The 21362-nt window shown below is 59.2% G+C and overlaps 2 protein-coding genes across 3 annotated transcripts; one reads left to right on the forward strand and one right to left on the reverse strand.

Annotated features, from left to right (window-relative positions):
- Window positions 1-386: 386 nt before the first annotated feature.
- Window positions 387-2343, forward strand: B3GNT8 (UDP-GlcNAc:betaGal beta-1,3-N-acetylglucosaminyltransferase 8). Of its 2 annotated transcripts, none has more exons than XM_039246106.1 (2): window positions 387-525; window positions 896-2343. In XM_039246106.1, the coding sequence occupies exon 2, from the start codon at window positions 929-931 to the stop codon at window positions 2120-2122; it is 1194 nt and encodes a 397-aa protein (XP_039102037.1). In that variant the 5' UTR covers window positions 387-525; window positions 896-928; the 3' UTR covers window positions 2123-2343. The 2 variants fall into 2 exon arrangements, with proteins under 2 accessions (XP_039102037.1, XP_039102027.1); XM_039246096.1 differs by lacking the exon at window positions 387-525 and adding an exon at window positions 536-707.
- A 366-nt stretch (window positions 2344-2709) lies between these two features.
- On the reverse strand, window positions 2710-21246 carry BCKDHA (branched chain keto acid dehydrogenase E1 subunit alpha). Its single transcript, XM_039246086.1, has 9 exons — window positions 21116-21246; window positions 13023-13208; window positions 12833-12919; window positions 9074-9182; window positions 6480-6641; window positions 4682-4888; window positions 4345-4486; window positions 3966-4137; window positions 2710-3241 (listed from the first exon to the last, which is right to left on the reverse strand). Exons 1-9 carry the CDS (start codon window positions 21218-21220, stop codon window positions 3071-3073), a joined length of 1341 nt encoding a protein of 446 aa, XP_039102017.1. The 5' UTR covers window positions 21221-21246; the 3' UTR covers window positions 2710-3070.
- Between the last annotated feature and the right edge of the window lie 116 nt (window positions 21247-21362).

The following is a 21362-nucleotide window of genomic DNA, read 5'->3' on the forward strand; positions in this document are numbered from 1 at the left end:
ACACCCCTTCTCTGGCACGGCCGACCCATCCCCTCAGCACGGTCTGCCGCCTCCGCGGCCGGGCGCCAGCCGCCCGCCTCCCCTCCCAGCTCTGCCACTTTGGGACTCTCGCCTGTCTCTGGGCCATCTCGGCACTCCCCAGCCCAAGCTCAGGCCCAGCCCGCAGCCTCACCCTCCCTCAGACTCTCCCAAGCCCTTGGCTCTCCCTGCCTGGCCTCGCCGGGTCCCCCATCTGTCTCTGGCCACCCTGAACCTTTCCGCTGGCTCACCAGAAAACCAGCCCCAACACGCCAGAGCCCCATCCCTCAGGTTGGCCTCCTGCCCTCCCTGCCCCTCCCCTCCTCTCCTCCCTCGGCCCCGCCCCGGCCCCTCCCGGCCCCTGGGGCCCTGCGGCCTCCCTCCCCGCCCCTGGCTGGGTTAGACTCAGACTGGCTGCACCGCAGGTCGGCAAGAGCCGAAGGGAGGGGGCGAGGGAGGGCCTGACCAGAGGCCCTGGACTGGCGCAGGCGGGAGCCGGACCCAGAGGTAAAGAGGAGGGAGCAGGTCGCTGGCTCCCCTTCCCTGGGGTGGGGACTGCTGGGCGAGGGAGGCTGGGTCTCCAGGAGGTGGAAGGGCTGACCCCAGGATTCTGATGCTTGATGAGGGGACCGAGGAGGGCTGGAATGGCCAAGTCCCCAGTCCCCTGGGTGGGGCTGCTGGCGAAACAGGTCAGTGGACGGGGCTGGGCTGAGGGAAAGAGCAGGGTGTCAGAACGAATGGGAATTGGATTCCAAGGTCGGGAATGGGGCAGGGCCGGGGCAGCTTCAGGGTCTGGGGCTGAGGAGCAGGAACAGGGCTGGCAGGGACTGCTGGGGCCCATCCCTGCACCCCAGACGCCTCTGTGGCTCCTTTGCAGCTCCCGCGGCCACCCCCTTGCCTGGGCTGGGTCATGCGCTGCCCCAAGTGCCTTCTCTGCCTGTCAGCGCTGCTCACGCTCCTGGGCCTCAAGGTGTACATCGAGTGGACATCTGAGTCTTGGCTGAATAAGGCCTACCGGGGACCCCAGGGCACCCCACCGGGCCCCACACCAGCCACCCCCGAGCCCACCCTCCCGGCTAACCTCTCTGCCCGCCTGGGCCAGACTGGCCCGCTGCTCTCTGCCTACTGGAACCAGCAGCAGTGGCGGCTGGGGTCCCTGCCCAGCGGGGACAGCGCCGAGGCCGGGGGCTGCCGGGCCTGGGGGGTCGCCGCCGCCGCCGAGATCCCGGACTTTGCCTCCTACCCTGACAACCTCCGCCGCTTCTTGCTCTCGGCGGCCTGCCGGCACTTCCCGCTGTGGCTGCCCAGAAGCGGTAGCGGCCAAGTGGCCGGCTGCTCAGGCACCGACGTCCCCTACCTTCTGTTGGCCATCAAGTCGGAACCAGGGCGCTTTGCAGAGCGACAGGCCGTGAGGGAGACGTGGGGCAGTCCAGCTGCTGGAGTCCGGCTGCTCTTCCTGCTGGGCTCGCCGGAGGGTGAGAGGGGGCCTGACCTCAGCTCCCTGGTGGCCTGGGAGAGCCGCCGCTACGGTGACCTGCTACTCTGGGACTTCCTCGACGTCCCCTTCAATCGGACGCTCAAAGACTTGCTGCTGCTGGCCTGGCTGGACCGCCACTGCCCGGGCGTGAGCTTCGTCCTGCAGGCTCAGGATGACGCCTTCGTGCACACCCAGGCCCTTCTGGACCACCTGCAGGCCCTGCCCCCAAGATGGGCCCGAAGCCTCTACCTGGGTGAGGTCTTTACCCAGGCCAGACCCCTGCGGAAGCCCAGAGGACCCTTCTACGTGCCTCCATCCTTCTTTCAAGGGGACTACCCGGCCTATGCCAGTGGCGGTGGCTATGTCATCGCCGGGCGCCTCGCACCCTGGCTGCTGCGGGCAGCGGCCCGTGTGGCCCCCTTCCCCTTCGATGATGTCTACACAGGCCTGTGCTTCCGGGCCCTGGGCCTGGCCCCGAAGAACCACAAAGGCTTCCTCACAGCCTGGCCAGCAGACCGCGCCGCCGACCCCTGCGCGCTTCGGGACCTGCTGCTGGTGCGGCCCCTCAGCCCTCAGCGCAGCATTCGGCTCTGGAAACAGCTGCAGGAGCCTCGGCTCCAGTGCTGAGCCTGGCGGGGCCGAGGAGAGGAGGCCACGGCCGACCCGGCCTGCACCTCGGAGCCTGTCTCTCGCTTGGCCTCTCCTTCTGGGCCTTGGTGTGAAGGGGGAATTCTAGAACCAGGACTGCCCAAGCCCCTCCTAGGTCCTCTGGGGCCAGGGAATGGGGCAGCAGGAGGGAACGGACTGTCTACTTTTTGTTTTTGAAAAACACGCACTCCCCACTCTGAGGCCTGGTGTGGTCTTTGCACCTGTGGGGTCCCAGAGCAGCCGACAGTGCGGAGCCCAGCTGCACCCTGGCATTCATGCTAGACGCCCCCCCACCCCGTACTGGGCAGGGCCAGCTCTGCCGGCCTCCTGGTCACTTCGCTGAACAGCGGTCTTGTCCCATCCAGGGGAGAACAGGAGGCCATCTCTGAAGGATCCCCACCCCTACCCTGGCTGCTGAAATGGACCCTCCAGCTTGCTAAAGCTTCCGGGGGAAGTAGATATCTCAACGGCCTGGCCTCCTTTATCTAGAGTGGAGAAACAAGGTCCCAAACCAGTCATGCTGGGCTCTCCTCCCACCTCCCAAACTCCAGGAAACAGACCAGTGGTGGCGGCGCAGAGCCAAACACAGAGAGTTTATTGGCCACCTGCTGACCACCTCTCACTTTGAGGGAGTGACTTCCACAGGCCAAGCCGCCACGCCCACCCCAGAGGGGCTTCTGGTCCTGGAGGCATCCTGCCCCAGCCCCCGGGAGAAGGCACTGTAACAGGCAGGAGGGGGGACCGAGCCCCCCAGGGTAACAGCCTGGAGGAGTGGGGACGGTGGGCTGGAGCCCTGGCCCCAGTATTTCAGAGGGAGCTGGCTGGGGAAGCAGGGTGGCATCCTGCAGCTCCCAGACTGCCCCCCCAGAGTGGGGCTGACCCCCGGGGGAGCTGAGGTGGGCAGAGGTGGGCTGGGGCGCGCGGGCCTCACTTCTCGAAGTGGTCCAGGGGGTAGTGCTCGCCGTAGGTCTGGAGGTGCCGGGCCAGGGACTCCTGCTGCTTGCGAAGCTGGGCGGGCATCTCCTGGTACACGTCCGAGAAGAGCAGGTTGGGGTTGGGCTTCGGCTTCCGCTCCGCCTGCTCAAAGGCCTCCATCACCTGGGGGGGCGGGGGGGGCGGGACAGTAGGGACAGTAGACAGGCAGCCAGCTCCCCACCCCCACCTGTGGGACCCCATCGAGGAGTTAGCCCCTCTGAGCCGCTGCGTTCCCATCTGGACAACGGAGATGATGATCCAGCAGTGCTGAGAACCAGCAGCCGGGCCAACGTCCCCCAACCCCGGCCTCCCCTCCCGACCTCCCCTCCTGGCCTCAGGCACCACGCTAAGTATAGGAATTGGTTCAGCCTCTCAGCAGAACCAGGCAGCAGGCAGCCTGGAGGTGAGGAAACTGAGGCATGGAGAAGAGGGGTTGCGCCACGATGATGTCCTCAGGGCCCAGGCAGGGTCAGCCCTTACCACTGGGCACACTGCCCTGGCTCCAGATGCCCAGGCCGAGGGCGGCCCTTGGACCGGGTGGGACACTCACATCACACATGGATTAAGTCACCTAATCCCCAGTGTCCCTCTTCAGATACGGGGACGTGGAGGGCAGGCATCGTACCAAGGACACCACTAGGACACAGCAGAAACGCATGTGCCCAGGCAGCCTGACGCCACAGGCCACTCAGAGACGTCCCTGGGGCTGTCCCCAAGTCTCCCAGTTCCACGTTCCCCAAACCCAGCCTCTGCATCCTTCTAGGGTTTGTAACCCAGGCACTGCCCCGGAACACCCCTCCACACACACACACCCGGGGCCTGGGTTCCAACAGAGGGGGGGCCCCACCTTCCTGCGGGACTGCTTTCTCCAGGCCTTCTCCTGCTCGTCGTCCCACCAGCCTCGGCCCTGCAAGTAGTGCCGCAGCCGGGAAATGGGGTGGTCCTGCTTGTCCCAGTAATTGACTTCATCCACCGAGCGGTAGGCCGAGCTGTCGTCACTGGTGCTGTGGTGCCCGATCCTGCCAGGGGGAGGGGCCCAGGGTCAGGTTGAAGCCCCCTCCCCGTGTGGGGTCAGGAGGGAGGGGGGCGGACTCGGGGAGAAGGGGTGGCATGGGAATAAAGGCAAGGAGTGGGATCCAGTGTGGGTGACGGGGTCAGGCTCTGGGGGCAGTGACCAGTGCAGGGCAGATGCTGTCAAGGCAGCAGGGAAGACGGGAGGCAGGCACCTGTAGGTCATGGCCTCAATGAGGAAGGGCTGGTTCTCGGCCACAGCCCGCCGCCGGGCCTCCTTGGTGGCGTTGTACACGGCGAACACGTCATTGCCGTCCACGCGGATGGACATGATGCCGTAGCCCGGGCCTCGAGCAGCTGTGGGGACAGAGGCAGGTCAGGCCCCAGGGCTCAGATGAACAGAGTGGGGAGAGGGCAGGAAGGAGAAGGGAGCAAGCAAAGCAGTGTCCCTGCAACCTCCCTTGTGCCAGATCTCACAGGGAAAGGAAAGGGTGGAGGGGGAGGCGGGGGGAGCATGCGGGCAGGTGGGGGTGCGGCCCGCCAGGCCCATACCGATGCCGTCCCCGCGGTACTGCTCAGAGGTGGGCGTGGAGATGGCATAGCCGTTGTTCCGGCAGAAGAAGATGACGGGGCACTCGAGGGTGGCAGCGAAGTTGAAGCCGGCGTGGGCATCCCCCTCGCTGGCCGCCCCCTCCCCGAAGTAACAGATGACCACTCTGTTGGTGTTGGCACGCTTGGCCGCGTAGGCCGCCCCCACCGCTGCAGGGGGAGAGGGGGCTGAGCAGGAGCAGAGCCACACAGTCCCCCCAGCAGGCTCGGACCTCTCGGCTGATGGCCGCTCTCTCCTTCCACTGGGCGGCCTCCACTCTGACTCCTGGCTGTGCCGTTCCCCACACCTCTGTCACCTTTCGAACAGCTAGAATCTGACCTCTTCCCACCTGTTCAGGGCGGAATGCTCACCCAGTCACCTCTTGCATGAGTTCCCAGCAGCCTCCTCACTGGAGCTCTCCCTCCAACTCCCCCCCCCACCTGCTCCCCTGGGGCAGCCAGAGGTCAGTTAAAACGTGAACCAGGCTGCCATTCCACCCCAGCGACTCTCGCCCTGCCCCTGTCCCCTGCAGCTCCCCTTCCACTCCAGGCCAAAGTCAAAGGCCCGGATTCCCCTGGATCTGCACCCTCCCGCACCCCCCCAGCCCCCTGCACCTCTCTTACACCTGCCCCCCCCCACCAACAAGCTGTCCTGCAGGCACTTGCCTCAAGACCCACGTGACTCTCTCCCCCCACCCCCAACAGTTGGTGTTGAAATGTGGCCTCTGATGCAACCCAGGCCTTCCTCCCTCACACCTACTCCCTCTGGCTTTACTTATCCCTGCGGGACTCCTCACCCCTGCTAGACCTCTCGTGCTACTCCTTCACGCTTACTGTTCGTTCCCTGTCCCCTTTCATTGCCGTGCTGTCAGCCCAGCGGGACTGAGATTTTTCCCTGGCTCGCTGTGTTAGAGGGTTGCCCACGTAGCAGGGACTCCCTACGTTAAGCCGCAGCGGGTTAACGGTCGCTCGTATGGAAGGTAAGGGCAGGCCCCAGACTTACAGAAACCCTACCCACCTGCAGGGAAGGTGCCGTGCCCCCTGCCCACTTCCTACCCCCGAGGCACGAACAGCTCCTCACTCCCAGAGCACCAGGAGCTAATGCATCTGATGGGCCTTCCAAGCAGCCCCCTGCTAAGCCCACGGACACACCGATGCATGTATCTCGGCCACCACAGAGCAGAGAGAGCCGCAGCCCAGCCTGGCCCTTGACCAGACAGAGGGCAGGGAGCGAGGCCGGGTGCCGTGGTCTCGGTGCCGTGTGGTTGCAGGCCTGGCCCGAGGGGTCTGCTTCTCCAGTGGTCACCTTTGTTAAAAGCAACTGGGACGGCTCTAGGCAACGCGGGCTTCGGGGTAAGCTTCAGGAGTCAGGTTCCGAGGACTGAGGCAGAGCGGGGTCGGGGTCACGGCCCCAGCTCTGGAGCCACAGATCCACACGCGGAATCCCTGCCCTTCTCACTACCTGCTGGGTGACCCTCTGTTAGGAAGTTGGTATCCACTCGGTCACACACTGTGGTTTGTCGCTGAGCGGCAAATGGGATGGGCACAAGTTTGGGGAATCAAAGCGCGGCCATGCCAGCTCAAGCCTGCCACACCAGGGCCTCCGCTCAACACAACCAGATGGGAGTATCTGGAAAGTCTGCAGCCCAGACCAGCGCTCCAACCCCAGCACCAACCGGGAGGCGGCCTGGAAGGGCTGCAGGGGGGCCGGGGCCTGCACCAGGTACGACGCTGGTCTGTGTGGCCCGGACCAAGTCCTCACCCTGCGGGATCTGCGTGGCCAGTGGAGAAGAGATGGTGACGAAGTGGCGCTCCTTGCAGCCGTAGTGCACGGGCATCTGGCGCCCCTTGCCCAGGTCGCTCACGTTGCCGTAGCACTGGGCCATGAACAGCTCCAGGGGGTAGTCCCGGTACATGAGCACGCCTGGCGGGGAGGAGGCCGTGTGAGCCTGCGGGCGGGCTGGGGGCAGATGGCCCTCCCTGCCCGGGGCTCCGGCCCCCTGTAAGGACAGTCAGGGAACCGGAACCGAGCAGGGGAGGCAGATTCGGATGCTTACAGGGACAGGCAGGTGAGCAGAGACCAGAAAGCACAGGCCTTTCCCCAAAGGGAGGCCGCTGTTCTGACCATCTGACTACTCTCAGGGAAGCCAGATGGCCCAGCTCTTCATAAGAAGGCCAAATCTGGCTTGCTTTTATTTATTTATTTTCTTTAAGGAGAAACTACCTGACTTTTATGTTTCAACTAATGAAATTACTTCAGAAATTATTATACGAACCACTTAATACTATGGGCTACCAGGTCACAACTTTTGAACTAAAGAGATGATTTTCAAACTAATTTACGGCCGTAAAATCCTTTCTTCCAACAAAACCTCACCACGGAACCGCTTTGGGTGAAGGGGGCCTTGCCTGCTAGCTCAGAGGACACAAGGGGTGGAGATGGTCCCGGGTGGAATGATCGTCACGCCCACAGCTGAGGGGCAGCCCTGGGGATGGAATTCTTCCATGGGAGCACCCAGAACCTGAGCATTAACAGAGTAGAGCTGGTGCAGGCATTTCCAAATCTTTTTCTTTACCACAGAACCCGTTCTGGTACTGGGGACCACTTTCCATTGGAAGTCACGTTTTGTGCAGGGTTCAGCACACCTTTCCCAAATAACTGCAACGTGAATATAATATTTTGTGCCAAGTGCCTTTATTCGGAGCACTTTTCAGACATTAACTTGATCGATCCTTACAACAACCCTCTGAGGGAAGTGGGATTATTCTCCCCACTTACAGATGAGGAAACTGAGGTAGGCACAGCTCCCATAACCGGGGGGCTGGAGGGCTGATATAACACACGACTCACACTTCAGCACGGAGCCTAAGGAAGGGCGCTGGGGAGTCTGTCTGTTTATCTGCTAACAGGGAGCCACGCGAGGGGTGAGTGTTGCCTGGACAACAGGCTCTCAAGTTACCCCCAAACTGAGAGCTGGAGTGAGGGTGTTCGGTGAGACTTCAGCCTTCACCTTCTGACGCACAACACAAATTCACACCCAGTGTGGCCACGCGTGAAAAAGATCAGAGCGGAGGTGCTCTGCTGAAGCAGGAAAAGGGGGCTTCCTCACAGCGCGGTCCACGATCCACAGTCCACCCCGGAGAACCCGGGGTCAGAGGCAGGAGCCGGCTGGAGGCGGGGATGGTGTAAATACAGATTCCTGGGCCCAGGGCTCAGGTGGTGCTGCCGCGCACCAGGAAACCCCAGGTCCAGGGGCAGCTACTGCTCTAGATGGACATGTGCCTCCTCTAAGCTCCTTGTTACGAGCGTCCCTTCCCCAGTCAGCACACCACACACATCCTGGGTTTGTACCCAACAGCCCTGCGTGGGTAGCACGACGGGGGAAATGCCGGGCGGCAGGGGTCAGGGCGGACTCTGGGAGACCCTGCTCCCCTCCCTAGGAGGCGTGTGGCCTGGGCACTGAGACTGAGCCTCTCGGGAGGGCACAGACAGGAAACACAGCCACCAGAGGTTCCTTCCTCCAGTGGGTCAGGGCAGGTGAGCCGAGGTAAAGCCTCTACTGCTTCCCGCTCGTGGACAGCACCTTGGCCTTTAAGACCTCGGTGAGTGTTAGCTAGCGCTCTGAGCGACCTTGTTCTCCCACTTGTAGGTGGGGACCGAGCCAGGCAAGCGGCTGCCTCATCAGGACTGGGTGCAGGTATCTGTGACTCCTCCCCCACCAGGCATGCACCCCCTGCCGCAGCCCAGACGCCAGCCCAGACGCGGGGCCTCAACCTGTGAGGATGCTTCACACCTCATCTCTCTGACCCTTCCGTCCTGTCACTCACTGCCAGGCCCGACCATCGGCTCTGCTCCCTGAACAACACGGCGCCTGGAGAGGCTTAGAGAGTCCCATGCTGTGGACAGGGGTCCCTGTGCGTGCCCACCTGCAGCCCGGTTGCCCCCCTGCACGCGGCCTGGATCCTTCAGTGCAGCGGTCGCAGTACCGTCATGAACTCTGTGGTGGAGACCAGAAAACGGAGGCTCCCAGAAGGGAAGCGACTTGCCCAAAATCTGAGAGCTGGTAACCAGCAGAGCATGGAGCGGTCGGGAGCATGGGCTCTTCACTACCACACTGCTGGCCCCTGGACGGGGAAGCCCACCCCACAGACTCCTGCGCCTGGCTTGGCTCGCTCCTGCCCGGAAAGCTCTTCCTCCAGCTCCTGAGCCCTCCCCGGCAGTGTGCTGCTGCTGGAAGAGCGCGCAGGGGGGCGGAGGTGGGCCTCGCCTTCCCACTGGGAGGCACCGGGCCCGACTCGCCTTCATGGGGACCACAGGCTCGGGGCTCCAGCATCTGCTCTGCAGGGCAGACATACCTGCCTCCCGGTACTGGCCGAACACCAGGTCCATGCTGTCCAGCGCTGCTGCGCTCCCCACGTGTGTCCCCTCCTCGCCATAGTTGGTCATGTAGAAGGAGATCCGGCCCTGGGGGTGCAGGAGGGCCCGGGCTCAGTTATGCTGGGCAATGACAGGGAACCATCCAGATAACTGACCAACCTCTGGAGACTCCGTTAATCACCACACACTTCCTGGGCCATGACAGGCCGGAGTTCCCGCCCTCCTGGAGGAACTGCAAGACTGGCTGAAGCCAGAGCCACAGGACCATGCGACAGGAGGCCGGGGTGGGTGTCTGGCCCACCACAGAGGGGCCTCAGGTAAGGTCTGGGCCGAGCAAAGGTGAGGGTGAATGTGGGTTTCCAGGCAGAGGGAACAGTAAAGGCCGTGAGGCCAGAATGGCTGGGACAGAAAGTGGGAGGGGTGGGGACAGACCAGCGGGGAGAGGCAGTGCCCCGGACCATAGTGAATGACCCGCATCCTGGACTTTACCCTGAGAACCACACACACAGTTCTTCTCAGGGGAGAACATTTTAGAAAGGGCTCCCGGGCTGCCACGTGGGAAATGGGTGGTGGAGACAGGATGGAGTGCGGCCAGCCGGGCCAAAGGGGGTGGCAGCCCGGGAGGGGCGGGGGTCAGGCAGAGGAGCAGCTGGGCGAGCCTTAAGAAGCAGAGTCAGAGTGCCAGGGAGCGGCAGACCCTGCAGGCTGGCCACACTGGTGCCCTGGCCAGCTCCTTTCTCCAGGGGCCCCTAATCCTGTAGCCCAGAAAAGCCAAACATTCAGGTTCCCAATCTCCCCTACAGCCAGAGGTGACCACGGGATACAGATCTAGCCAGAGACGTAAACAGAAGTCTGCTTTTGCTTTCTTAACAAAAGAGATCATCTTCCTGCCTTGCACACGGCCGTGAGGCCAGACCTGTGACAGCCGTCTTGAGAAAATGAGGCAGCAAGTGACGGATGAAAGCCAACTTGCCCATGATGGGGGAGCAGAAAGGTAGGAAGTTGGGATTCCCGACACGGTGCTGAGCAGCAGAATGGATTTCTAGGGTAAATAAGCCAGGAGAAAGCGATGGCGAAGGGGAGAAAGAGGAGCGATGAGATGCAGGTCTCTGGTTTGGGCAAGTAGGTGGGTGGCAGCACCCACCACTGAGAAACGGCCTGAGGCAGGAAGATGCCGAGGTCAGGCCTGGACAGGTTGAATTCGGTGTGGGACATCCCAGGCAAGAAGCCGAGTAGATCTGGGGCCACGAGGTAGGGTCTGGCCGGAGATCTGGGGCACCCCTGGCACACAGCCAGAACCGAGCTCCCCAGGATCACGTGTAAAGTGCCAGAGCTCAGGCCGGGACCCAAGGGATGCCCACCGCCCAGTCCTCCTGCATTCTGCAGGCCCGGCTTCCTGGCGTGGTGGGAGAATAGATGAAGAGTGCTTTCTTCTAAGTGGGGAGCCAATTAAAAGTTAATGGACCTCCCAGAGCCAAGTGCTGAAGGCCTGGGAGGGCTGTCGAGGGTGGTGTGGGGAGGAGCCTGCACGCCCTTTCATCCCGGGAAATAGGGCCTGGCCAGTGGCAGAGGTCGCTGGTCGCCTACCCAGCATCCCATCCCTCTTCCTGTTTGCTAACCGAGATCTCAATCCACAGCCAGCAACTGTCCAGGTGAAGAGAGTGCACCGCGGTCTCCTTGCAACTGACAGCGACCTACGCAGTGTCAGATGCTACTGGGTGGGGCTGCCTGCAAAGTCCTAGAAAGATGAGTGTGGGAAGACAGCCGGGGTACGCCATGTCTGACTTGACACCTTCCCTCCACTTCCTGCCTAGAACGAGGTGGGACGGAGGGAGCTCCAATGGCTATTTGGATCATGAAGGGCCCTCGAGGCTAGAAGCCAAAGCTGGGTGGCCGGTGACATCACGGTGCCACCATACCAGCCCCAGATGGCGTGTTTTCAGGCTTCTTTTATGTAAGATTAAAAAAAAAAAACCCTCCCAATCTGTTTAAGCTACTGCATTTTTGTTAGGACTGGGGTGGGAGGGGCTTGGGGAGGGCAGGTACTTACAGCCAAATGAAGCCTAGCTAACACAAGTTGATCCTACTGAGGCCTTCCCTGTGGTAACCAACGGACAAGGGGCTTTATGTGCTGGGCCTCACAGAATTCCTACCCCAAACTTCCTATCCCCTCTTCTTAATATACTGAAGAAACTGAGGCAAAGACAAGAAAAATCGCTTGCCCAAAGTCACAGCTATGCTTGGACCCACATCCAGTGGATTCCAAAGCCCCTGTTTACACAGCCCGCGCAGGGATGAAGGGGCCAGGCACACTGAGGCGGGGGAGGGGTGGCCTGGCCTGGTGGTAAGGCTGTGGAGAGGGGAGCAAAGAGACGAGGCCACAGCGGAACAGGAAGGGCCAGACCTGACCCTGTGGGCTGTGGGAGCCCAGGGAAGCTTCTGGGCAAGTTTCAGGGCAGAGGTACTTACTACTTTACCTTGGAGAACATGTACACAGTGCCCTGCGAGCAGGAGAGTCTGCTCTGTCCTGTCCTGGGGACCAGTGGGCCTTAGGCTTTAGTCCTCAGGGGGCTGGCCTGGCGGTTGACACAAAAGCAGGCTCTCAAGCCCACCCCTATGCCTGACCCAGCAGGTAGAGTAGGCACCCAAGGGCCCACCACCCACCATTCTTCTCCCTCTTTCCAACAAGAACCCCAGGGCCTTGGGAAGGACAGATTCCACTGCTCTCCTCACTTGGTTCCTGGGATGGGCGCATGGTCCTCCTGGCTGGGGACTGGATCAAGGCAGGGTCTGTGACCAAACCCGGACAGTGAGCATTAGCCCTGGACTTTTGCTGGAATGTGAGGGGGCAGATACTCTCTCTCCGCTGCTAAGCAGAAAGGATAATCATCGTGAGGCTGACAAGGTTACGATAAACAGCTAATAGTTACTGAGTGCTGGCGGAATGCCAGTTTCACTCTTCAGGCCGTCACATGTGCCACCGTCAATGTTTAAGCCAACCCCATGAAATAAGTACAGACAAGAAAACTGAAGACCTGAGAGATGAAAAAACTTTCCCAGGGCCACGGAGCCACAAAGTGACAGAATGAAGGCTTCAGCTGCACAGTCCTGCTCCAGAGCCCATACCCTGATCGTCTCTCTGCCACCTCTCCTTGAGCCTAGACCTTCCAGAAACGGCTGCTGCCTGAGAATGAAGGAAGCCAAGGTGAAAGAGAGTAGAAAAGATACTCGGAGAGAGAAGTGGGTCTGATAACATCGAGACCCCTGGATCCAGCGATGCCTGAAACAGGACCTTCTGGACTTGAAATGATTTGAGTCAACAAACTGCCTCTTTGTTAACGCTGCTTTGACTGGATCTTCCCGCTGCCACGAATGCTGCCGAGGCTCACGGCACATGTGACACAGGCACGCCAGGAAGCACAGAGGTCACCCTGTTTCTGAGGGCCGTGAGCTCCTAAGGGGAAGGCCCGTCGGGCACTCTCTTGGCCCGGCCACATCACCAGCCAGGTGCGCAGGAGGCATTTTTAGGATCTGGTCCATCCTTCCGCCCAGGGGCAGCACCCTTCCCCCACTCTCCCTCCGGAACTCCAAGAGAACCACAATAACTTTAAGGACCCTAAGACAAAGGATCTCCTCTCCACCCTCTCCTCCTTGGGAGTTACCTTCTGGCCCAAACACACAGGCAGGGCGACCTCAGGTAATTCCACGCCCCCCCGGCCCAGCCTGTCTCCACGCACCTGCCGCTGGGACTCGTAGAGGATGCGGTCCATGGTGTTGAGCAGAGTCATGCTCTTGTAGAACTTGAGCACCGTCTCCTGGGGCAGCTGCGGGTGGAGGCACAGAGAGACGTGGGGCAGGTGGGACTAGAGAGGAAGACAAGGGGCCTGGGCGTGGGAGGCACAGGGCGGGAAGGAGGGGGCCTCTCACGTGGGGATCCTCGCTGGGGTTGATGATCTGGCCCTGCCGGTCCATGACGCGGTAGACGGGGATCCCAGAGATGACATTGGGCTGGATGAATTCGAGCTTGTCCACAAACTCCGCCGAGGCCCCTGGGAACTGGGGCTTGTCATCCGGGGACGGGAAGTGCTGCTGCTGCTCCTGTCTCTGGGGGTGCTGGGGACAGAGGATGAGGGCGGGGAGACCCATGTCAGGAGCAGCAGAGGCTCTCCTGGCTCCACCGCACGGAGGCGGGCAGTATGGCCGAGCAGTCAAGTCACCGGGGCCCCAGAGGACCCTGGGGCCTGACACACAGGGTATGGATCCCAGCTCTGCCACTTTCTTGGTGTATGACCTTGGGCAAGTTACTAGAACTTCTTTATATCTCAGTTCCTCATCTATAAAACTGGGGTGAAAATATCTAACCCACAGGGTAGCTATAAAGACTAAATGGCTCAATAAAGGAGCCAGCAGAGCAAGAACTGGCAGCTGTGACATCAGAGGCCCACACTCTTCACCTTGGCATTCAAGGCCTCCCTAGTCTGGCCAGATACTCTCTTTCTCAATCTCCCACCACCATCACGGGCACACCCTCTCCCAGGACCCTCGAGTCAGCCAGATGGGCTCTTTGCCGACCCTTTACAAGTAGGGCAGCCACCCAGAGTAAGTCTGTGAGTTCTGAAGTATCAGCCTGCCTGGGTTCAAAGCACAGGAAAGTGACTTCCCTTTTGCAAGTCTCTCCTTTCTCATCTGTAAAAGAGAGGCCACCTCCCAGAAATGTTGTGAGGTTTAGGTGAGATCACGCACATGAAACAGTACTTATACTCGTAAGGCGTACAGCACTCAGATAAGTATGGATTATCACTTCCACCACCACGTGGCTGCGCTCAGCTCTTTACTAGAATGTTCCCCCCACCATCTCCCATGCTTCAATGGCCTCTCCACTCCAGTCCTAATCCTTGCCCTCCAGGCCCAGACTGACTCGTTCTACAAATATTTGAGCACCTGCTTTGTTCCAAGCCCTGTGCTGGGTCTGGGGGTCCTCAGAGAAGTCAGACATCTGTCACTGCTGCTCAGCAGGGAAGACACTGCTGAACAAGTAGGGCTGAGGCTGAGCTGTATTCGCCCAGGAGAAGCCTTGAGCACGGCAGAGTGGGAAGGAGTGAGGCTTCTCTGAGGAAGCAGCATGAGAGCAAGACGGCTGGACGACAGCTAGGAGTCGGGGAAAGCGCACCAGAGGCTGGGGGCATGGAGCACGCCACAGACAGACATGAGGGACGGCATGTCACTTGCATGTCGCTTGTGGCGTGTCATCTGTGGAATCTGGAAGGAGTTCAGAGTGGCTGGAGGGGCCCCATGGGGGGCAGCCCACCTCCTCAGCTGGCTGGGAAAGCCCTGGGAAAGGCCATGGGAAGCCTACAGTCACTGCAGGGTGAGAGCCCACCCCATTTCTCAGCCCTGGAGCTGGGCAGCTGCGAACTGGCCTCTGGTCTTGACACCGCAGCTCCTCCTGTTTATCAAGCACCTGCTGGCTGCCAGCTGAGCTCTGTGCCCACCATCTCACCAGCCTTCAGTGCATGTCCGAGGCAGAGACCCTCTACCGTGGCCTTTGAGGAATGAGGAAGCGGAGACACTGAGGGAGGTAAAATCACCTGCACCGGAGCTAAAAGTGGGTAAGTCAGGGCTGGGCTTCCACCCCAGGTCGGATGGGCATTCACACCCCTAAGCCAGGTTCCTAACCCAACGGCCACGGCCACCCCGGTTTCCCCCCCACAGCTCACTTCCCGTGGCTGCCAGCGATTGTGGCTTCACCTCCAAGAGCCAGACAAGAATGACCCAGGTTGCCACGCGCTGGATCTCACATGTGTGCACCCAAGTGTGTCCCCCACTCCTCCTCCCCTAACTGCGGAGAAGCAGCTGAGGATCCGGCGGGGGGAGCGTGAGCACCGGAGCGTTTATCTGCATTTGTGGTTGTGAGGAAATCAAGGAAATTACACTCTCAACGGCAGGGCAGGCCGGGGCCTGACAAGAGCGCGGCAGACTTCCCCTCCGCTCGCAGGGAGGCAGCCGAAGCTTGCGGCCGGGCCTCCCCCTGCTGAGCACCCACGGCTGGCCCTCTCACCTCTCCGTCCACCCAGAGTATCAACTGTCTGCCTCCCACACAAACCGCACACTCCCAGAGGGCGGGGAGCGTGTCTGGGTTGGTCCACACAGCAGGCGCTCAACAGGCCTTTACTGAAGGGACGGATGAATGAGCGGTTAAGTTCACGAGCTCTGGACCGACTCAGGTGCCAGTATCTCGGCTCGCCGAGCGGCTCTCTGCAAAACACGCTGTCCCTGCGAAGTCCCCCCTCGGTAAGAAGGCTGCACTGGGCTGTTGTGAGAAGTTCCTGTGACGAGACACACCAAGGGCTCAGCACAGGCATGGGACACGTGACGAGCTTGGTAGACAGGAACACACCCCAACTCTGACAGGCAGGAAACGGGGGACAGAAAGTGGCTGACAGTTTGGGAAGAGGACAGGGAGCTGAGGCAAAGGACGGGCAGCACGGCGGTCGGGAACGTAGCAGCAGACGGACCACGGAACCGGAGGGCTTCAGGTGAGGGGCCCACAGCGGGCAGAGGACGGGGTTACAGGCTGAGAATGGACTGCGCTGTCAGGACAGGACTCTGCCCGCCTCCAGAAGCTGGAGGGCTGCCACCAGGGCGCCCCGGGCACCCCCCGCTCTGGACTCGGGCCTCGCGGGGCGAGGGGCCCCAGGAGACGCTGGAGTACCTACCCTGGGGTGACTGCACAGACTGGGTGAGAGGGCAGCCCAGAGGAAGGGGTGGGGTGGGGAGCGGTGTTAAAATGCCTGAGGAAGGATGAGACTCCACCCACTTTTTCCTCAGATTTTGGCCTGGCGTGGGGGTGGGTTTGTGCTGGTGGCCGGTAACTGACAATGGCAGACGCTCCCAGGGCCTTGCTGCCACATCCCCTCCCGCCACCCTGGAAACAGAGCGGCCCAGCTCTGGATGGTCCGGCCTGCCCTGCGGGTAGTGGGGGGCAGCCACTCCCTCTGGCACCAAGGCTGAGGTTAAGACTCTCAGCAGAGCTGACTGCTGCCTCCCGGCTGTGTAACTAAAGCTCCCTGAGCCTGTTTCCTCCTCCATAAACAGCGGGATGAGTAACTACTTCAAGGGTCATCGGGAGGGTTAAAAGAGTTGATGTGTGCAGCGTTTACACAACGAGCCTGGCACACAACAAACACTCCGCAATCACGAGCAGCTAACAAGCGTATTTGACCATTGTTATTGCCCAGCAGGTAGCTATCAAATAGTCCACCACTGGGGCCTGTACAGGCTGGAGATGAGGGAGATGGGTGACAATCGGGGGGGCAGGACTGCCAGGTGGTTCATCATGGCAGGTAGCATGACGGCCTCTCTCCCTTTCCAGCAGCTGTCACCTCATCTCCCTGAGCCTGCGTCCCCTTGTGGAAATGACAAGAATTACTACCACAGGTCTGGGGTGAGGTGGGTACAGAGCACCCGCTATGGCTCTAGTGAGGGGGGGGGCTTTTGCTACCAGCACCAGAGGGCACATGAGGAAAAGCTTTCTGGAGAAGGGGAGTTACACCAAGGCCTGCTGGACTAGCAGGGGTGAGGCAGGCAGAGGCTGGGGGAGGACGGCGTCAATCCCCGGGAAGTAGCAAGGCTGAGGCAGGAGGGGAGAGTTGGCAGTGTGGGACCCTGGGGACCAGTAAGCCCACAGTTAATAACAGTAACTCAGTAATAACAGCAGCTAAGTGGGTACCGCACAAAGCCCTTCCTCGTGCCTCCGTGCTCCCTGCACCCGGCGAGGCAGGCGCTGCCGCCTCACCTCTGTAAACAGAGGGGGCCCGGAGGCTCAGAGGGGTTAAGTGTCTCCTCTAAGGGCAGGGAGACCGTGAGTGGTGATGAGCGTGCGAAACCCACCAGCCTGCCTACTGCTGCCTGAGGAGGCTGGAGAGACAGGTGGGGTGGAGCCGTGGAAGGTTTTGTGGGTGGTGCCAGTTAACCGAGCCCTGTCTCGAAGACAGCCAGGGGCCCCCAAGCCCAGGGGCTTCAGCAGCACCACGCCGCCCAAGGCACTGCAGGTGGAGGGCCCTGAGGCAGGGCATCCTTTCCTGACCGTACCAGATTTACTGTCCCTGGAGAAAACGTACAGCCCCCATTTCTTGAGACCTTGCTGAGTGCTTGGAAATGTGGTAACTGCTTCCTAGGAACCGTCTCCTTTCACCTTCCCGTCTCTCTGAGGGAAGCACTACTGCTGCCCCATTTTACAGATGGACACTGGTGCTGGGGCGAGGAGAGCTTCTCCGAGGAAGACATCTAAGGACCATATTCCTACAAAGGCCTCCAGGTGGAAGGAGCTCATCCAAAGGAGGGAAAAAGGGCCAGGGGAGGGAAGGGCACAGCGAGGGGGGGTGGGAGGCTGAGGCTGGCACTTCCACACCAGTGTCTCCCCAGCCCCAAGGGCCCCACGCAGAAGCTGGGGACGTGTGCCAACACCAGGCGGAGCAGGGGGCTGCAAGACTTAAACGGAAGCCCGATTGCTTCTCCTGGCAGCCTGGTACCATGAAGAGAAACAGGGCTTTAGAGTCCTGAACCCCAAGAACCTCACCCCTCTGAGCCACAGTTTCCCCACTCATGTTAGGAGAAAACTACCAGTACCTTGCCGTGTGGCTGTATTACATATAATAATGGTGTGAGTTGGTAGTGTAAATCGTGAAATGCTTCCTGAAAAAAACAAACAAACAAACAAAAAAACCCAAACAGTATGGAGATTCCTTGAAAAATTAAAAATAGAACTACCCTACGACCAGCAACTGCACTACTAGGTATTCATCCAAGGGATACAGGTGTGCTGTTTCAAAGGGGCACGTGCACCCCAATGTTTATAGCAGAGCTATTGGCAATAGCCACAGTATGGAAAGAGCCCAAATTGACGGATGAATGGATCAAGAAGATGTGGTGTATATATACAGTGGGGTATTACTCGGCCATCAAAAAGAATGAAATCTTACCATCTGCAACTACATGGATGGAACTAGAGAATATTATGCTAAGCGAAATTAGTCAGAGAAAGACAAATATCATATGATTTCACTCATATGAGGACTTTAAGATACAAAAGATGAACATAAGAGAAGTGAAGCAAAAATAATATAAAAACAGGGAGGGGGACGAAACATAAGAGGCTCTTAAATATAGAGAAGAAACAGAAGGTTGCTGGAGGGGTTGTGGGAGGGGGTAGGGGCTAAATGGGTGAGGGGCATTAAGGAATCTACTCCTGAAATCACTGTTGCACTAGATGCTAACTAGCTTGGATGTAAATTAAAAAAATAAATAAATAAAGCATAAGTCCAGAAAAAAAAGAATCCAGCGGAGAAGCTCTAGACACCAGCCAAGAGGGACGCAAACCCATACGATTAGTAATGACCATCTCCATTCATGCCCCAACACACATCGGGCACCACCACTTGGAGATACTGCGCAGGGCACCAGAGCACTGGCATCCCCAAAAGGCTGTCCCCCGGACAGCGGGGTCAGAGAGACAACATCCCTGATCATTCCCACAGACCGAGTTCTAGGTGCTCCCTGGCTGCCAGGATTAGGGACTCCAGCTCCGCTCCGAGAGGTGAAGTGACTTGGGCAGGGTCCCACTTGCTTTCTGGGGTGGCGGCTGAGAGACCAAGTCAGGACTCCCTGACAGTTAAGTCGCCTTTCTCCTCTTTTCCCTGAGCATGAAAACATCTGCTGTCAGCCGCGGGGGGGAAATGGGGGGGAATAAGGCAGACACCTCCTGAACCACAGGGTGTTCGGTCAAGAACACTGTGAAAGCAGAGGGAAGCAGGCAGCGATGCGGTCAGGCAGCCCCAGCCTTTCTTCCGACCCAGGCTGCCCCCGCGTCCCATCCACCCACTACAACACAGCCTCTCAACTTTCCCCCTAAGCACTCTCCCTGGGATCCTGATCCGCAAACACTGCGCCACCCGAGATAGCAGCCACCAGCCACTTGTGGCTATTCGGACTGGTGGAAATTAAATGAAACCTTCAGTTCCTTCAGCCACACTAATCCCATTCTGAGTGCTTGGCAGGCAGCTGTGTGTAGTCAGTGGCTGCTGTACTGGACAGCACATACCTAGGACACCGTCATCATCACAAAATGTTCTAGTGGACACCTCCGGATCTAAAATGTTTTTAACTAAACCTTCCTACTCCTTCCCTCCACTCAGAAAAGTCTCCTTATTATTCTTAGGAGGGGGAAAAAGCAAGTGGGAGAAATAAAAGTGGAGGAGAAGAAACAAGGACTCTTAAAAGCATCTGACTCTTGGTTTCGGCTCACGTCACAATCGCACGGTTTGTGGGCTTGAGCCCCGCATCGGGCTCCACACTGACAGTATGGGAGCCCGTTTGGGATTCTCTCCCTCTCTGCCCCTCACCTGTTCCCGTTCTCTCTCTCAAAATAAAAATAAACAAACTTAAAAAAAAAAAAGATGTACTCTGATAGACTCACTGCAAAAAAATCTCCCCCTCCTATCACACTCCCACAAAATAAAGGAGGGGAGTCGACAGAGAAAGGCAGCAGGGAGACTGAGCCTGGAAGGAAGAAGATTTAATAAGCCATAAATGACCTTTCCCTAACTTTCTGCCGCAGTTTTCCCCACTGCCCGCCCCACCTCCCAGCCAATGGACTATCTGGACTGAGATCAGCCCTGCAGATCTGACTGCTCAGGGGAAAAAAAAAAAAAGAGCCACAAAGAACAGGCCAAAGGCAGGAGGCTGCCCCACCCCCTGCCTGCTCCAGCAGCGCTTCCACAATTACCTGCTTCAACTTCTCCCAATCTATGTCCCCTCCCCTCACTCCCGACCCAACCTCTTCACCTTCCTCCGGTTCCTCCTACCTGCGGGGTCTTACCACAGATTTTACCCTCCTTTCCTAAAAGATTAGGGATCAGCAGGTCAGACACAACCTCACAAGACCTTGACAGACTTCCCTCCAAGGGCCCTCACCACTCCAAGGTCCCCTCCTTGCTCCTTCCGATCATCTCCAATGTCAGTTTCTTTCCCTTCCCTCCACCCTCACTTTCCACAGCGACCAACACCCCTATTGCCCTTACCAAATACCAGGTCCAGGTCTTAGCACTTGCCACATTTGTTTTTTACTACAACCCTAGGAGGTGGTCACTGTTAGCATTTTAGAAAGAGGGAAATGCGTCTCCCTGGAGAGAGCCAGAGGAGCAGTCCTTTGCCCACACAGCTGGAAAGCCAGGATTAGGGATTAGTTCATGGCTCTTCCCCAGCCCAATGTCTCTGTCCCTCTAAACGGGCTTCCAGCTAGATCTCTGCTGTGTGAACTTACTGTTAGCAGTATCAACCCAAAGAGACTCTAACTCTTTTGGTAAGAATTGAGGCATTTCTCAAGTGCGACTCAGAAACGTTGGCAAGGTGGTGCCCAGTCTGGACCTCTCTCTCTTGTTAATCCAATAAAATTTTATTGATCGTCTCGTCTCCTGTGTTGCGTAACCAACATAGACAAGGTTCCTGTTCTGGCATTCGATCAGGGACACAGGATCAAAAGGATCTGTTACGCAATTCATTGTAAAACCAGAACAGTAGTAAAGGAACAGAGAAATGCGGGATACCATAAAAGCCCGCGCTGGGGGACCTGATCTCTTTTCTCCTTTAGGAAAGGAGAGAGGGGAGTCCTTACCGAGAAGGTCTCTCCCCCTGGGCAGTTTCGCTCTCCAATGCCTGCGAGGAAATCTCTGGCCTTCCTCCCGCGCCCCTCCAAGCGACCTCCCATGGGGATGGGTGGCAACTAATGAGGAACCCCCTCCCTCTCTCCGAGTTGTCTCCCTCCCTCAGGGCCCACAGTGGAGCTGCCTCGTTTCTCCTCTCCCGAGGAAGTTCTTCCCGAGGGTCCTCTCCGAGTAGTTTCTAGCCCTTTTCCATTCTGTGATAGCCCTTCCTTCACTCCCGGCACAGACCCCACACCCTTCAATCCCCGTTAACATCCCTACTCTCCCTTGGGGAAAGCTCCCAGTGTACCGGGGACTCACATATCTAGCCAGCCCCCGAGCACCAAACCGCCGCAGGAGCAGATGGCCAGCCCGGCCCAAGCCTCGACCTGAGCCCCAGAGCTTCGCCGCCGCCGCCACCGCCATCTTCGCTAACGACTCCTCAGTGATCCGCCCCTCGCCTCCGCTAGACTGAGGGCTGCCCCTTTATGAGCCTGATTCAAAGGTTAGCCCCATCCTCCCAAGAAGCCACAAGCTACTAGTTCTTTGGACTCTTGGACACGGGTAT

Source organism: Hyaena hyaena, unplaced genomic scaffold (assembly GCF_003009895.1).
Source record: "Hyaena hyaena isolate Hyena2069 unplaced genomic scaffold, ASM300989v1 scaffold_9, whole genome shotgun sequence".
Classification (NCBI taxonomy): Eukaryota; Metazoa; Chordata; class Mammalia; order Carnivora; family Hyaenidae; genus Hyaena; species Hyaena hyaena.

Excerpts from the sequence above, each read along its gene's own strand:
- B3GNT8 (XM_039246096.1), top strand. The coding sequence starts at position 639 with ATGAGGGGACCGAGGAGGGCTGGAATGGCCAAGTCCCCAGTCCCCTGG. Across the intron at positions 708-895 it reads TGGGGCTGCTGGCGAAACAG|CTCCCGCGGCCACCCCCTTG; the intron begins GTCAGTGGACGG and ends GCTCCTTTGCAG.
- BCKDHA (XM_039246086.1), bottom strand. The coding sequence starts at position 21,220 with ATGGCGGTGGCGGCGGCGGCGAAGCTCTGGGGCTCAGGTCGAGGCTTG. Across the intron at positions 9,183-12,832 it reads TCTACGAGTCCCAGCGGCAG|GGCCGGATCTCCTTCTACAT; the intron begins GTGCGTGGAGAC and ends CTGCACCCCCAG. Across the intron at positions 4,138-4,344 it reads ATTGAGGCCATGACCTACAG|GATCGGGCACCACAGCACCA; the intron begins GTGCCTGCCTCC and ends TCCCCCTGGCAG.